The sequence below is a fragment of the Epinephelus fuscoguttatus genome, linkage group LG14 (assembly GCF_011397635.1).
Source record: "Epinephelus fuscoguttatus linkage group LG14, E.fuscoguttatus.final_Chr_v1".
In the NCBI taxonomy this organism is placed as follows: domain Eukaryota; kingdom Metazoa; phylum Chordata; class Actinopteri; order Perciformes; family Serranidae; genus Epinephelus; species Epinephelus fuscoguttatus.
The window spans coordinates 18,631,536-18,649,062 of record NC_064765.1 but is presented as its reverse complement, the minus strand read 5'-3'; the positions used below and the strand labels follow the sequence as shown (position 1 = coordinate 18,649,062).

Genomic DNA, 17,527 nt, shown 5'->3' with positions numbered 1-17,527 from the left:
AGACAACAAAACATTATCTGGCCAAAGCACAACAGCAAATAATCCCAGACTGGAACAAATACTGATAAGTACTGCACGGTTACAGTCGCCTCCCCCCTGTAGAAATGCCACATGTAAATCATTAAAATTTTACAACTACACATTGTAATACACAATCCCAAATGTTACTATTGTGGTGTGAGCACAAGAAAACCACCGTATCAGAGAACTGAGACAGACAAAACGCAGCATATTAACAGCATCTCCTCACAGGCTGAATGAGGGCTGAAGAGGACTTACTGTGAGAGTGAAGAGCAGAAACGCTCCCACTCTAACACCACAGTAATCCTCAGTTGATTAATTTGAATATTTTACATTAAATATGCTCCAAATGTCTAACTACATCTTCACTGGGTGACAGGCATAATGTTTTTCTCATCTTCCATACATTCAGTATTCACAAAAGCACTTCTCCCTTCATCAGGAGCGGGTGTCCATCTCATGCATGACTAGGCAAACCATTAACATTTCACAAATGCAACAGTATTGATTTCTGGACTTGGAGACCTGCGAAATTCCAACGCTGACACTAAGAAGCAACGTTGGAAAATCTAACAACCCCCGGATGAACTGAAAATGAGTTTGAGACTGATCAATAATTGAAAGTGTAAAGATATTCAAGGCATGGATACAGGTAGGTGATGATGGAAATAGAAAGTGGCATTCCTGGGGGAACTTTGAAATAACCCGTGTCTTAATAACATCTGTGTATATACCTTTAACATCTAACGAGATACATCAGCAGAGAGATAACTGGATGGCATTAGCAAAATAAAACTACCTCCAGGTTCATACTACACAATAATACCTTTACATGAACATGATCCGTCTCCGTAGAGCTGACAGTACAGCAGTTTGGGTGGCATGTATGTAAGTACACATTTTAACTGCACATACTGTACAAACTCACAATATGTAACTCTGCATTAATTATAAAATGGGAAATTCACAATATGCTTCATGGAAATGATTAGGGCTGCAATTAACGATTAATCTACTGATTAATTTCTCATTAGAAAATAGTATACGCTTTTGTTTGATTATGTTTTATGTAATTTTTTTTACCTTTTACCTTACTTTTTGGTCTCTACATATGTTAAATAATCTTCAAAAATGCAAATTCAAAAAATAAAATGGTTAAAAAAAAAATGCCCATCATAATATCCCACAGCCTAAAGTGAACTATTTTGATATCTTATTCAACAAACAGTCCATTCTTTAAATTAAATAGGACAAAAAAAACCCCATCAAATCCTCTCATTTGACCATATTTGAGAAGCTGACATCAAAGACTAAAATGACTAAAATAATACATAAATTATTAAAAAGCATTAATTTTCTGCTGATTGAGTCCTCGTGAATCATCGCAGCTCGAGTCATGGTCACAATATCAGAGAATAATTTGTCAACAGATTAAAAATCAATGATACAAATACATTAAATACCAAAAGAAAAGTGGTCTAGCTCTGTTTAAATCAACTTCATTGCTCATCCTGTAATATTAACACCACTTTTGTGTTCCAAATCAACCAGCCCTGTCTCCTAAAATATGTTTCTGTACAACTAATTTGAAACAGTATGTTACGAATTATGCCTTCTTTCAGCATAATGAGAAAATGTTGCTAAAATGTTGATACTGAACGTATTAGCAAAGTGCTCACTAACACATTTTAGTTGTTTTACAGCAGATCTTGCAATACAGCATTATTTTTTTAGTACTGTTTTTATCAACATTTAAGCAAAATCATGATTTGTTTCAAACCTTAACCAAAGTGTTTTTGTTGCCTAAACCTCAGACAAGAGACTGGACGTGAACCTGAAGTTCTGGGGTCTAGTGTTGGGTCGTTCGCGAATGAATCGTTCAAAAGAATAAATCTGTTGAGTGAACGTACTGAACTGAATCACTTCTGGAACTGATTTGTTCATTTCTCAGTTCAGTTGAGCTCAGCAGTGAGCGTGCAGGCTGGGAGTGGAACTGCCGATTCGGTCCGTGCGAACGATGAATCAGTCGCGAGGCAGCCAGGATGCAGGGAGGGACTGCCTACCGTGTGACAAATCACTCGGTGAATGAATCACTTGGTGAACGACGTAACCCCAAACCCTGAGAGATTCAAATAATTTCTTCTCAGCGATACACTTTCATAGGGACCGTTTTCTCCAAGCTAATGGTTAATGTAGCCAGGGGTCAAGCCACAAGGACACAATCACACAACTCACCATTGTTTTAACAGACTTAGTTTCCAGATAGACAAACTTAAAACGTTTGGCTGGCCAGTAATGAGACTCACCCGTGTATCAGTTCAGTGTGTCGGACTATGCAGTACACAGTCATGGCTCCTCCCGCCAAGCACTGAACGATTTGGTGAACGAATCTTTTGAACGAATCTTCTTAATGAACTGATTCTAGTGATTCAGTAACATCTAAAGAACTGCTTTGCCCATCACTACTGGGGTCAAGGTCCTGCACTTTGTACCCCCAACCACCTCTTTCTGAAGCCTACGCTGTACACGAATATAGTGTTTTATTATTAAAGAAACATCTCTGAATATAATCCAGGCAGCAATTATGTTGCCACAACAATGCATTTAAGAAAGCAGTTTTATAACATACAGACATAATTTCTAGAACACAGGGTTGAATCAACATGTAACAAAGTGCTTGAACCATGTGAAGTCAAAAATCTAAAGGAGTACATCTTTTTACCAGCCATCAAGGCAGAACATCTTTTATGGTTTCATACATTTTAACGGGTAGTTTTATGCAGTTCAATAAAAAGTACATTTACAATCCAGTGTCCAAGTCTACTTAGTCCAGTAGACTTTACATTCAGATATATTCCAGTGCAGCCCAGTATGCCTCACTTTATTAACACAACTGTACAACAGTCATAGTATTTCCTCAGTGCCAGTTTTCGACATTTCTATTAAACTCCTTCCAGAGGGAAAGGGGATGAGACAGAGACGATTAAATCAGATGGAGGTGTAGTGTCTCCCAAAGCTGGTGAGTCTAATCTTCTCCGGCAGGATGATGTTTACTGAGTGCTCCGGCTCCTCCTGGCTCGGGCTGCCGGCTTCTCGCAGCAGGTGTTCCCTTTGCTGCCGAACAAGCTGGCTGTACTTGGCGTTGGCCAGCCACGTCTCGCAGCGGCCAAAAAACACAATGCCGGTAGTGCCCAGGATGACCACGCAAGTAAGCAGGGCCAGCATGCCGAAGCAGACGAGCTGACCGTGGGTGACGAGGACGCCGGGGGAGTGGACTGTCTCCTTAAGGGTGATTTTGAGCAGGTCTCTCTCAGGCGGTCTGAGGAGCTTGTGGAAGGTGTGAGCGGGGAGGGAGTAGTGCTGCGGAGTCAGCGCAAACACTCTGTGGTCCACTGGCCTGGCTCCGACTGGCTTGGACTTGGCCTTCGGCCTGTGCTGCAGGGAACAAGTGGGACCTGTAAACCATTTCTGGCAAATGCACCGGAAGGTTCCATCAGGCTGACCAACACAAGTGCCCCTGTTGGCACAGGGCCTGCCGGCGCAGGGCGAGAGGCTGGTGGTGTCATTACAAGTGAACCCAGTGAAGCCGAGCGGACACACACATGTGAAGGCCAGGCCGTGGTTTGTACAGTTGCCACCGTTGAGGCAGGGGTTAGGCTGGCAGCTGTCAACGCCAATCTCACAGAAGTCTCCAGAAAACCCAGGGGGACATAAACAGGCAGAGTAACTTGCTGAGCCACCGGCAGCCGTGCATGTGCCTCCGTTCTGGCAAGGAGAGCTGGAGGACAGATCAACACATCGTGAATACAGCAGGGGAAATAAGGCTTGCTATCTAGTGCGCAGCTTTACTGCAGCATATTTTATCCTGTGGTCATAAAGCAGTCATCAGTAAGGCAGCCATCAAAGGGTCCTATCCTATTTTATAGGTACATTTCATAGAGTGGATGTTGATGGGATGCTTTCTTGTCCTAAATCTGTAATTTGCAGTGTCTCCCCGCTGAGTGTCATGGATCATTATTTTTAAAATTACATATTACTGAGTTCTACCTGCTTCTGTAACCTCTATTTCATACTGACTTGTGCACGCTGCACTGATTACATAACATTAATATTCACAGGCAGAACATTTGTTGCTGTTAAGTGAAAACCATGTATCTCTAAATTTGGTGATTGTCTATTTTTTAGCATTAGAGGGTAACTTCAGTATTTTAAACCTGGACCCTGTTTTCAAATGATTTTGTATCTAAATGACAAATGGGAATACATTTTTTCAACTAGGTTGAGTGATGAGAGAGAGGGAAGCTGCAATGTAAGCACTCAGGACATATGTGCACTGTCAATTTACATCCACTAAAAGTGCTTGTTTTTGCCACTGACTGACTCAGATTGTTATTATAAGTGTCTGACAACACTGGAAAGGATCCCTACAAAGGTCGACCTTTTTATTAAAAAGCAAGATCCTTGTTGTTTAACCAGATACAGCCCAAGATCGCTATTATTGAGTTTTTGGCTCTGATATTTTCCGTTGGCCATAATATAACAAGACATAATACTTCATCTAGTTTTGCTTTCGTTATCTAGATTTTGTTTGATAAACCACCATAAAACACATCTCTGGACTTCAGTATGAAATTCTTTGAATGTGTCACAGCCTACTCAGCCTCTACTTCTACTTGCTACAGCCATCTTGTTTTAGTTTTCCACTGTTCCAACAAACACCAATCATCAATGTTACTCTGAAATAAACCCTTAATACCCCCAGTTAGATGTGAAGATATGCTGGCTGTATATATGCTAAAATTACTGTTTAATTTAATAGATTCTGGTGGGTTTGGCAACAGCAGTTTTAGGGCTATTTCAGGTTAAACAAAAAGGATCTTAGTCTTTAACAAGAAGATCTTTCTTTGTAGGGATCCCTTCCAAAATGTTGTCAGATGCTTATAATAACAATTTGAGCCTGTCAGTGGCAACAACAAGCACTTTTAGACAGTAAATTGACAATGGATATGTATCCATGCAGCCTTCATCCCTTGAAAAATGCCAAAGTTACCTTTTAGACGTCCTTAATGGGTTGAGAAAATGCCCCTACTTTTAAATCTAAATAACCCACATTAGAATCCATTGGAATAGTTGAATACAGGGCTGTTCTTTTGGTTCACGAAAAGCTGATGTTTTGGAGGTATGTAGTTTTCTCAGGACAGTGATAAAGTGCTGAGCTGCAGTGTATCACAACATGGCTCTCTGATAATAAACGAAAACTGAGGGCAATCCTCCTGGGTGTCAACATCACAGTCAGAAAAATATTTAGTCAGCTAGGTCAGACAGTAATTGCACCACAAACTACTGTTAATCATTCAGGTTTGTTTTTTTGATATAAGCGCTCAGGGGTGACCACGGCACTGAAAGCACTCAACTTGTCAAGACTAAATTCTTGCCCAGGAAAGCAGCCCTGCTGGGTAGTGCAACCTTAAATTTATTGGGGCACAAGTGCCACTTCGACTGAGGTGCCGCCCTCAAAAACAAGCTTCAGACTGATTAAAATGGGCTTAGTAGAGTTGGACCCAAATTACCTCCCGCACACATTATTTGAAGAACACAGTCCCTGATTACTTTACCACCTGTTCTGTTTGTCTGCTTTAGTATTTTCAAAGTTTTACTTGTATGCCCTCAATGTTAGTTGTTCCCCATAGTATCAAATATCAATATTTTTCAAGGTGTTAAATCAAAGTTATAAATTCCAGCATCACAACAACACTAGTCTGTTTGGTATGTTTTAACCTGTCCTGCCTGACAAAAAGATCTGTTACTGTATTCTTGTATTATATTCTTCCTCCAAAATGGAAATAAGCTTTGAGCTTTAGTGTGTTTTTAATGCTCCACAATTTGAAATGTATGTATACATCCGAAGAACCTCTATAAAAAAAAAAAAAAAATTTACTGCTTGATAACCAGACCAGGCTTCTAATTGAGACAGGCCTCTACTTGTCAAAATGTGGAGCCACACCGGGCTAGTAAAAGGGACTGCGCGTTTAACTGGGACTAGGCTTTTAATTGAAGTTTTACAGTAGTCATTAAAATTTGTGTTTTACATACATGTGTCAAGATTTCCTTCTGATATAATACACAAGAGTGAAACACAGCTGATCACATTGAACATGAATTTAATTTTACTTTTAATTTTGCAAACATTTGCCAAATTGTGATTAATATTAATATTAGAATGACACAGGACTGCAATGTACGTTTATAATTAAATAATTGGGCTGTGATTTTCTCCATTAATGATATAATATGTAACTTTTTGCAGTAAAATGTCCCAAAAATGACTTGATCAGCGTTGTATATTTTGTTGAGCTGTGTACTTAGATTGTCCCAAACGTTGCAACAGTCTTTTAACTCAAAAAAATCTGTAATTTAAATCAAGTCATATGTCACATGTCACGTGTCACTTTGTCGCTATCGCCTGTCAGTGGCATCACATCCCATTTACGTTATCTGCCAGAAGCTGTCATGAATTGACTTTTTATCCAGTTTTAAGCCACATTGTTACAACACATCTCTTAGATCTTGGTCGTTTTTAACTACTTGAAGGATGAAGAATGAAGGATTTTAGTCACTAGACGTCTGGATCTCAAATTACTAGAGAAACAAGCTGAGCAAACGTTAACAGCAGCTCAGCTCTAGCTCCTGCCACGCTCGACAGCATTGGAGAAACACTGATTTGTAATGTGAAACTGCTTTAATCAGCATTTTTACTGGTTTTAATCATCTGGGCTGGAGAGCAGGAGACCTCTGTGGATAATTCAGCTCCTGAACAATGAACACTGAAAGAATCCTAACCAGTCGAACTGACTGCAGTGACGCCATTTCTCTGTCTTTTGTTCTTGTTTTGACTGAGATACCCTGAGCAGCAGCAAATTACATATTGCACATTAAAGTGATTATTCTTTTGGTCCATAAAATGTCAGAGTATACTGAAAAATTCATTTTAAGACCCAAGGTGATGTAATCAAATTGCACATTTTGTCCAAAGCAACAGTCCCAAAACCCAAAAGTATTCAGTTTACTTTATCATAAGACAAAGAAAGCAGCCTTACAAATGACCTAACTACAAGATGTTTGCCAATTTTGCTTCAACATTGACTTAATTAACTGATTCAGTCTTTGCTGTTGCTCTTTTCAGCTCTAGAATAAAGACGCCTATTAATATTGGGATATTGAGTTCAGTCATTATGCCCAGGCCTAATGAAAAACAGTGTACAGCTAATTCTCTGCAAATTAAATCTCTGTACTAGTAACAAGATATAAAAGGAGCCTGTGCAGTTATGTTCCTCCTCCCACATGTGCAGTATGTCTGATAAATGCCGCCATGCTTCACAAACTAAGTGCGCTGATGAAAACCCCAGGATAATATCAATCAATATCTCTAATAGTAGCTCGTGTAATTACACAAGTTCCTTACATTCTGTCTGTGCTAGGCAAAAGAATAATAGCTTTGGCATACTTTTAGACATCTCTGGTGTCTTATACTATAGTGGAGCTGATTAATGAAACCTCACGCAGGCCTTTTAATGGAGATGAATTCCCCTGGTATACAAGTGAGGCTCCACTCGTCTCCTTGTGAGAATTATAATAGGACTCCAATGATTTATTTTCTCCGGTGGGGGGGTGGGGGGGGGGGGGGGTGAAAGAGCTGTCAGTTCACTGACACTGAGCTGTACACTATTGAATTTTAGGTGTCATTCAAGTCAATAACAAGGCTGCCTGACAGAGCCCTCAAGATTCTATACCCCCTATGTTTATTCTGTGTCAGCTAGCTGTGTCCCCAGAGAGTCTTTCTTATGTATCTGATTGGCGGGAGGAAAACGGATCAAGCCTGTCTGGAATCCAGCAGAGGCAAGGCAGGCAAGGAGGCAATTTCCAGAGCTTGAAGGGACAGTTCAACCCTAAAATTAAAACTACATATTTTTCCTTTTACCTGTAGTGCTGTTTATCAGTCTAGATTGTTTTGGTGTGAGTTGCTGAGTGTTGGAGATATCGGCTGTGGGGATGTCTGCCTTCTCTTGAATATAATGGAACTAGATGGCATTCGGCATGTGGTGTTCAAAGTGCCAAAAAAATACATTTGAAAAATTCAACAGCAATGTCTCTTTCCAGAGATCATGACCTGATTAGGCCCTGATCACACAGAAAGCATTTTGCAGGTTGCAAGTAAAAAAATGCTAAACAAAAAAATAAAATAAAAACTGTGCCTTTCCATTGTTGCCAGGCAACCACGCCATCGCCTCCTAACACTTATCTTCCCGTGTAATCAATCTACCATTTATTTATTTGATTTATTTCACAATAATTAGTAGCTGGTTATTAAAATGTTGAGGCAGAGGGTACTTGCTGTAGCTCTGGTTGAGGGTGAGAGGCTGTCAGCAAATAATTTTTCGGGCACAGGAAAACGCAGATCTGTGTGGGTACATGAGACCCTTAAAGAGAGGGTGGATCATGGGGAGTACCACCAGTTGGTCCAGGAGCTTCGCCTCCATGATGGCTGTTTCCAGGCATATTTTAGGATGACTCAGGGGCAGTTTAACAACCCGCTGTCTATTGTTGCTCCGGATACTCAGAGCAACCGCTACCACCAGTTTCTCCTCCACTGTTTACCAATTGTAAACTTGTTGTCGTGACCATCACAGAAGGCCCACCTCTCAAATCATCCCATTGGACAATGGGAAAAAAGCAGAGATGACGTGGGAAGTTTTTTCAACTCAAGGAGTTCAGAGCACTTCGGCAGAAACGTGAGGTGCGTAGCAACACAAAAACAGCCAGCAAAACTCTTAGTACTTATTAAAAACGATTACAAAAAGCGGCCTCCAGCTGCTAAAATGCTTTCTATGTGATTGGGGCCTTACTGAAGATAATCCGCAGACCTTGTGAGCAGTTTCACTTTTTTTCTACTGAACTACACCAACTAAATCACGGGGCAGAATCTAGCGTTCACCTACTGCTGCCTCACCTAGCACCACTGAGCTAGCTAATGTTACAGCTCAGCTGAGGAGGGCACCTGTAGGAGCCAAAATGTATATTTACCCTCTTTTGTTTATTATGTGTTAGGTTGCACACGTTCTTTTGGCCACTTTCACTTTCGGTTGTTTTGGCACAGGTGCGGGTGTGGTTTCACATTATGTTACCTGTTGTTTCACTGGCGTGATGGTTTTCGTTAGACAAAGAGGCTCCGATATTTTCTGTTGACCGTAATGTCATTTTGCTTTCATTATCCAGTTTTTTGTTAAATAAATGATCATAAAAATCCAATGTTGGACTTCAACATGGATTTCTTTCGACGAGTCACAGTTAATAGTCAGACTCAGCCTCTTAGCAGCTTTTTTTTAATCGATCGTCGCTACAACACCATTAATATTTACATCTTGTGCTGTCACAAGCATGAGCCTCTTGAATAGATGCACACACCCTTCTGCATGGTGATAGAGTTGGCTGGAGTAGTTTGGTAAAAAGAAAATAGTTCCTACGTGAAACTGCTCACAACAAGGTCTGTGGATTATCTTGAGTAACCAGGTCATGATTTCAGCAAAGAGACATTGCTGTTGAGTTTTTCAAATGTATTTCTTGGCGCTTTGAGCTCCACAAGCCGAGTGCCATCTAGTTCCATTATTACACTCAGCATCTGACACCATAACAATCGAGACTGATAAACAGCACTACAGATAAGATGGAAAATAAATGTTTTTTTAATTAGGGGCTAACTGTCCCTTAGAGGAACGAATCACTGTTTTTGTTGTGGATGCTTTGCCTGAAGCAAAAAATCAAGCCATGGTTGTTGGTTAGAATTATTATTTGTTTCAGTGCTTTGTACAAACACTGTATTCAGAGTTTCTGTTACACTCAAGCTGTGTGCCGATTCTGGTACTTTGAAGATACTTTGAAGGACGTGACTCATGAAGGTGGATTCTTCAGAGGACCTGGGGGCCTGGCTGAACGCGTGCCTCGCCTCCCCAGGTGTTCCTCATTGACTCGTAAAGTCAGACATTTCCAGTGATTTTCCCTCCAGTGGTTTAAACGGTGGCCCACTTGATCGACTTGCAGTTTTGTGAATACATATTTTACAGGATGAGCTTCAGTGTTTCAATTTAAGACAGAATAAAAACAAAGCCACATCTTATACCCATTTACTAGTAAATCCATATAACCTCTGCTTATCTGTGAAGCTCTGCTATATCGCCAAGCCTCTTGACACGAATAAACTGTGTAGTTTATACACCTTGCTTCTATTGTACGTGCATTCTGCAGCGTCTTCTTACAGTACTTCGTTCAGTTCATATTTATCAACACATTTATCACCTGAAGGCAATCTCCGGAAAATAGGTAATGTAATGATATGGGAGATGAGGACTGCCTGAATGTATCATTAAACTATATGGCCTGGGGAGCAGTGGATTGTGGGATACTAACAAATGCAAATTACACATCAGTCGCGTCATTTAAATACTGCCAAAAGAAGTCTGAACTTCTCGTCATATATTGCATTGAGAAGCTTTTGAAATGTTACAGCCTCGTTGAGCAAATATGATCCTTTTCAATTTTTAAGTAACTTCAAAAGATCCCTGAAATGGTTTGGAGCTTATGATGCTGCTCAGGTACACACCGCTGTCTGCTTGTCAACGAGGGGAGAGCACATTCAACATGGCTGCTGCTGTATTTATGACAGGAGGAGGCAGGAGAATGAACTCTCTGAAATTCCTTCTCTCTACATCAGAGGATTTGGGTGTTTGAAAATTCATGCCAGCAGGTATATTGTGTTTGTTTTGGCTGTGTGAGCTCAGTGGAGTAACGCTTGGCTTTTATTGTATTGCAGTGTTTTGCAATTGCTGACTGAAAGAAAAGGCCAGCCTGAACATGCAGAAAATTACAAAATTTAAATTAATGTATCAGGGCCACAGGCCTGACAATCACATTATCCTTAATTTTGCATCAACTTCATTCTCAAATCTTGTCAGTGTCCCCACTCTACTTGATGATCTCTATAATCGATATTATATAATAACAGTATATCAGACAATAACGTGAAAGAAGTCGCCTTATAGTGATGAACCCACAAAGAATTATCACCTGTCTGTGCAGCTCCCCTCGACAGATTTTCAGCTCATTGTTTAGATGTATGGTCCCAAATTTAGGCCACCGTTTTCATTCACTCTCATCACTCTTACAGTGTTGTTTGTGGCTGCAGCACGCAGCTGTTTTCAATTTAAAAGCTCTTAAAACCAACTGTAAACTATCTGCTCAGCACCAAACGGCAGACAGACACAGTTAGCAATTAGCTGGTGAACACAGTGGAGCATTCAGCTGCTACTGCATTGTTTCCACATAGCTCTGTTTACTTATGCTGGTTAACCCGAAGGGCATTCATCCCTATTAGAACCTACATAATCTCCAATTTATTTTTTTTCAGTCCATTTCATCGAGTAAGTTTAAAAAAAACTGAACTTTTGTAGCAAATGCAAAGAGCCCTATACTTCCCTCAGGAGGTGGTAGGGACCAAAAATAGAGCTAAAAGAGAGTGAATATTGGATTCACATCTAACTCCAAAATAGGGCTGGCTGGTATATCAAGTTTTTACAATATATCAATATATTTTCAAGCAAGATATAAATTTAGACAACACCATATACATCGATATAGGGTCAAGTCGTGTTACATAATGCTCACCAGTGTGCATCTCTCCTCTCTCTCACTCTCCACGCAGCTCTGCTCTCTCAGTCACAAGTTCTCCACCACACTAAGAGAGACACAGAGCTGCTCCTCTGTTTAATCTGCTGTTAATTAGTCTACAGTGTGACATCGGTCTATATGTTGCATGTGCTCCACTAAATCAGTCTGTGAGATAAATGAGCACATGTGCAATCCAGAGCTGTGCTGTTAGTTTGTGTGTGAGCCTGTCTTCTTGGTAGTTGTAGTCTATTTTGTGACACTGAGACAGTGCCTGGATACAGGTGACAGATGTGTTTAAAAACTGCAGCAACAACACAGATGTTTCATATGACGTACATAATGCTGACAAAGTGTCTCTCACTCCTTCCTTCCCTCAGCCTCTCTGTTGTTGCTCTGTGCATAAATAAGATTAATAGCCTAAATAAATAAAAGATTGTTAAATGACTTTTTTAACTTCCCACACAAAGATTTGTAATTGTTCTAAACTGCAATGGATTTAGGCCTACTTCCTACTTTTATACTCATGTGATAGTTTTGTGTCCTGTGCTGCAAACCTTTAAACCTCTATAGCTCCAGTGCTATGTGCAAATCCTTAACATACAGACCTGCTTTTTATTTAATATCATTTTTCTTTCACATGTTGTGCAGCTGTATATTTTGAAACAGGGAATAAAATCCCTGTCTTTGCAATTTATTTTGATCACAGTCTGTTGTTATAAAAGTGCTTATGACATCTCTAATGTGGCTTTGCCTTGCAAATGAACATGTAGCACCATTTTGTAGAAAATACTGAGATATATATCATGTATAGCCAGTCAGCTTGAATACAGCGACATGTGAATTTCTGTCCATATCACCCAGCCTTACTCCAAATGAATCATAATGTTGGTCCGTAACTACTGGATGTGTGAATAAGTAATAAGTGCTAACAGCTTCAGCATATAAATTCAAAAGGTGATATGTTGATAATGTGTTCCCCCTGCCTGGGATTGCTGCACTGCCCTCTTTTTTTTTTTTTTTTTTGGTGCTTCTGTTCACCAGCAACACCATGTTCTTGGCCTTTTATGAGCTCCGCAGCAGAAAAGTAAAGTTGACTTTGCATCTAGTACAGTAATAATGAGCTGGAGCGTGGTTCAAGTGGAGTTTTCCTTCACAAAGCTGGAAACATGCCAGTTCCCACATTTTAGCATGCTCCTGTTTGTGGGGGAGTTGTGGGGTATCAAAGTGAGCGTCTCTGCTTGTCTTAAAAATGCGAGCACCCTCTTCCCTCTTGCAAATCACACCAACCAAAATACAAACAGCAACCAGGTACAGTTTGTGCAGTACGGAAAAATCCAATATTGTCTTTGCTTACTGCCTGCTGTGCTATTAGGAGGCACATATACATGAGCCATTGTGTGGGGTGGTTTTGATTGGCTGCCTTAGCGACACAGAGAGCTGAGAGTTTATGGAGCATGTATTGATTGTTACTCCTAATGATACACAAATGGAGATAAGGCTGTAAAGCATTGGAGTATCCCTTTGCTTAAAATAGAAGTAAAATGTGCTGGTACCTGTTTGCGAGACAGAGTCCTCTCTTCAAGTGGCAGTTTTCACCCGCATAGCCCTGGGGACAGATGCACAGGTATCCCCCCTCTCCTGTCTCTATGCAGGTGGCATTACCGGCACAAGGCCTGGATGAGCACAGGCGAGTATCTGTTGTTAAAAAAAAAAAAGAAGAAGAAGAAAGCAAGCATGCTGTTTTTAGATCTTGTGTGTGCTCTCTCTTTCTCACTTCCTGTCTCCCTGCCTGTTTTTCCCTCCTCTTCATTGTTTCCACTCTCACACTCACACTCCCCGCCGCAGCATCTTGTCACCACGAACAAAAGTGAGAACACAACCGACCACGTCACACAGGCGAGCAGCTCATATGCTCCAACAGAACAAGAAATTTACTGTGTGTGTTGATAAGGAGGTCAAGCTGAGCCAGAAGCCCGGAAAATCTTTCTTCTTTTAATCTTCTCCTCTTGTTTTTTCAATCGCTTGAGGGGCAGCAAGTCATTTCTTTGCATGCGATAATGTTCATTGTAGATGGTATGGGAATTATTGCTTAATGCTCGATTTAAATAAGGGTGTCCAAAGTGGGAATGTGACTTGTAGATTGCTTTAACGTTTATATTTTTGCAGCCCTGATGCATAATTTTTAAAGTATCATGTATCTTGCTCAGTAGCACAAAAGCAGCAGATTATAATGAATATTTCTGCAGTTACTTTGCGGCCTCAGCTTTCATCACACACCCGTGATTATTTTTTGCCTCAGTCGGATTTTGCCTACTCTAACTTTGCCTGTTATAAAAGTATTCTCCAGACACCGGCCTCATTCGGTGGCAACCTGTGTGTCCCTGGGGCTGTGTGACTCAGCCTCACCTCTGCTATGTCAAAAAGTGTTAGAAGGCTAGGTCAAGATACGAGTGTCAGGGGAGCTGAATTAGACTCACCTTGGTCACACAGGCTGCCCACCCAGCCCTCCTCGCAGACACACTGCCATGCCTTTTCACATGTGCCGTGCAGACAGCCGGGGAAGGGCACACACTGGTCACAGTTCTCTCCTTGCCACCCTGGCTTGCACCTGAACGAGGGGAAAAGGGAGCAATCATGAACTATAAATATACCACCCACAGAGCTTTGCAGTCCTGCTCATGTCCCCATAATGTCTGCATGCTTTGTCTCTTAAAGTGAAATGACAGATTAAAGTGTTTGGTTAAATTCCCTAACAGTGTCATTTTAGCTCAAGAGTAGATACAGTAACATTTGCCAATGAAACAGTTCAAACTGGGCATGCTTTTTAACCAGAAGCTTTTGAGCTATCTGTTAGGATAACAATGCTTTTTACTGCTCAAACAAAGAGCTGATTTGGCAGTTGACTTAACACAAGTGCCAAACAAATCCAGACAAAAAAAGCAGAAGGATCCAGTTGGCTGCATTTTGATTGCATTTCTCTGAGGGAAGAACATTTACAGCTCCAGCGTTTTATGGAAATAGGGTTGCAAAAAGCCCACAGGGTATATAGGCTATCATCTACACAGGAATCTGGAGTCGTTTTAGTACCTGCACTTCCCTGGCTTCTCACAAAACCCATTTTCTGTGTTGCACCCCGCGCTGCATTCCCAACCTTTTGAGAGAGACAGAAAGGGACAGCAGCTGTTTGCATCAAAAATCAAAACACACATGAAACATTCAGCGCAATAAAATATTCATCCGTTATACTTTCTTTCCACACAGAGTAAATCGGTTCAGAAAAGAGTTGGGTTTTTTCACATCTCAAATTGTGCGTCTCTGCCAGTTGTCTATGTGGGCTGATTAAAATCTCACATTACCTTTGGCGATGCCTGTCACGACCAGAATTAAGACCACCGCTGTGAGATGCATCGTAATATCCTGCAAGAGCCTCTTTGTCCTGCAAAATATAAAGCGGGTTAAGTTGCAAAAGGAGCTCCCTATGTGCTTTTCTATTCAAAATAAATGCCATTACTCAAAAGTTAATTTAGGAAAAGAAAAACATTAAGTAGAGAATTCAGAGGCATGCTTTGTTGCACATTCTGTATGGAGGTCATGTAGAGTAAATGTAGGTTATCACTGCACATCTAAATATCTCGATAATTTTGTTTATCATCCAGAATATAATTGACGCACCTGAAGCATACGCGTCTGCTCCTGATGGCATCCATTACGCACGAGCAGTAAAAGAGAAAAAAACAAACATTTAATCTAAAAAATTCACATATTTTTTATGTCAAAAACCTCTTTTAACTTAAATTTTCTTGAGGCACCCGGAGCGTTTTCTTACCTTATGTCGCACCGGCGCTCCGTCTCCAAGTGGCTTTGCTCATATTTGATTGATTTGATTTGATTTTTGTTAATCCAAGCGTCGCGTTGTTGAAAGTGACACCACAGGTGTACGAGAGGTCCGGCTGCTGGAGGAGGACCTGGAGGTTTGGCCGGGACTGCTGCATCGCGCCGCGTCCCAGTGCAACACGCTCCTCCCACCTTGTGAGGGAGAATGTGTGCACCGCTCTGACCTCCGAGAGGAAGGTGCTGGAGTTGAAGTGCCTGTATTTTATAAACGAATTTCCTAATGCCTTTGGAGAAGTCTTTCAGGGAAGGGAGAGGATCTCTGCAGATTATTAACACTTCCACTACAGTTTATTTTTTGTTGTTTTTTCTTGTTCTTAATTATTAATTCAAACACAATCCAGTCTACCTTCTGTTAGTCTGAGTCTCTGCCATGATTGGAAGTATTCAGATCCTTTACCCAAGTAAAAGCAGTAATGATACTAAGTTAAGAAAAAAAAAAAAAAAAAAAAAAAAAACCTTAATCACAAGTGAAAGATCAGCATTCAAAAATCTTACCTAAATGCAGAAGTATTATCAGAAAAATCTACTTAAAATGAAGTGAGTACTCATAGTGCATCAGTACTGCCCCATTCTGTGTTGCATTGTTGAATATTAATTGATTGATTATTTAATTGTTTTTGCTGATATTTTACTGTTGTAGTTTGTTTAGATGGTAACTCAATGTCCAGAAAAAATGTTGACATTGTTTCTACAAACCACAGACGTACGTTACATGTGCACATTATTGTGCAGCAGATATGTTGAAACTATAGGTTTCAATGTGTGGTTTGGTTTAGGCCCAAAAACCCCTTTGTTATGGTTAGGAAAAGATCATGTTTTGGACTAAAATACCTGGTTTTGGGGGCACAATTACAGCTGAAAATGCAGTGTTGGCTTGGTAAAAAACAAAAATAGCAAAAAAAAAAGAAAAGAAAAAAACTGCTTTTTGTGGCAGTGTCTGCACTGGAAATGCACCGACAGGTTGCTACAAAAACTCCTTCTTTGAAGCCTAAAAGTAACAATGAAAACACATCAATAGGTTGCTATGAAACGCCCACATTGGGAGCCTAAAAAGCTGCTAGAAAAACACCTGATGGGTTGCTACAAAACACCCCAATTTGGAGCCTAAATAGCTGCTGATGAGTCACACAGATGAGTCACTACAAAACACCCACGCTGGGTGCCTAAAAAGCTGCTAGAGAAACACCAGATGGGTTACTACAAAACACACATTTTAGGACCTAAAAAGCTGATAGGAACACCAACAGGTTGCTACAAAACACTCATATTTGGAGCCTAAAAAGCTTCTGGAAAAAGACCTAATGGGTTGCTACAAAACACCCAAGTTTGGAGTCTAAAAAGCTGCTGGAAAAACACCTGATGGGTGGCTACAAAACACCCATATTTGGAGCTTAAAAAGCTGATTGAAACACCAACAGGTCACCACAAAACACCCTGGTGGCTACAGAACACCCTTGTTTAGAGCTTAAAAGCCACTAGAAACTCACTGACAGGTTGTTACACAACACCCAAGTTTGGAGCCTAAAAAGCTGATGAAAACTCTGACAGGTCACTACGAACACCCATGTTTAGAACCCTGAAAGCTGCTGGAAAAAACTGACAGGAGGCTACAAAACATCCATTTATGCAGCTTAAAAGCCACTAGAAACACACCAACAGGTTGCTACAAAACACCCAAGTTTGGACCCTAAGAAGCTGATGAAAACACTGACAGGTCACTACGAACACCCATGTTTAGAACCTAAAAAGCTGCTGGAAAAAACTGACAGTTGGCTACAAAACACCCATGTTTGGAGTCTAAAAAGCTGCTGTAAAAACATAGATGGGTCACTACAAAACACCTACATTTGAAACCTAAAAACTAAAGTCTCCTCTAGGTGACATGCCATCCACC

At 40.6% G+C, this 17,527-nt stretch overlaps 1 protein-coding gene across 1 annotated transcript; it reads right to left on the bottom strand.

Annotated features, from left to right (window-relative positions):
- On the bottom strand, window positions 1-15,775 carry LOC125900439 (protein delta homolog 1). The gene is made up of 7 exons (XM_049595423.1): window positions 15,566-15,775; window positions 15,412-15,432; window positions 15,096-15,175; window positions 14,827-14,890; window positions 14,217-14,347; window positions 13,293-13,434; window positions 1-3,799 (listed from the first exon to the last, which is right to left on the bottom strand). Exons 3-7 carry the CDS (start codon window positions 15,145-15,147, stop codon window positions 3,010-3,012), a joined length of 1,179 nt encoding a protein of 392 aa, XP_049451380.1. The 5' UTR covers window positions 15,148-15,175; window positions 15,412-15,432; window positions 15,566-15,775; the 3' UTR covers window positions 1-3,009.
- Window positions 15,776-17,527: the final 1,752 nt, after the last annotated feature.

Bases quoted from the DNA above. Each gene is read 5' to 3' on its own strand.
- LOC125900439 (XM_049595423.1), bottom strand. From the start codon at position 15,147: ATGCATCTCACAGCGGTGGTCTTAATTCTGGTCGTGACAGGCATCGCC. The intron at 14,348-14,826 runs GTACTAAAACGA...CCCCTCGTTCAG, and splicing joins GAGAAGCCAGGGAAGTGCAG to GTGCAAGCCAGGGTGGCAAG. The intron at 13,435-14,216 runs GTGAGTCTAATT...TTTTAACAACAG, and splicing joins GGGCAGCCTGTGTGACCAAG to ATACTCGCCTGTGCTCATCC.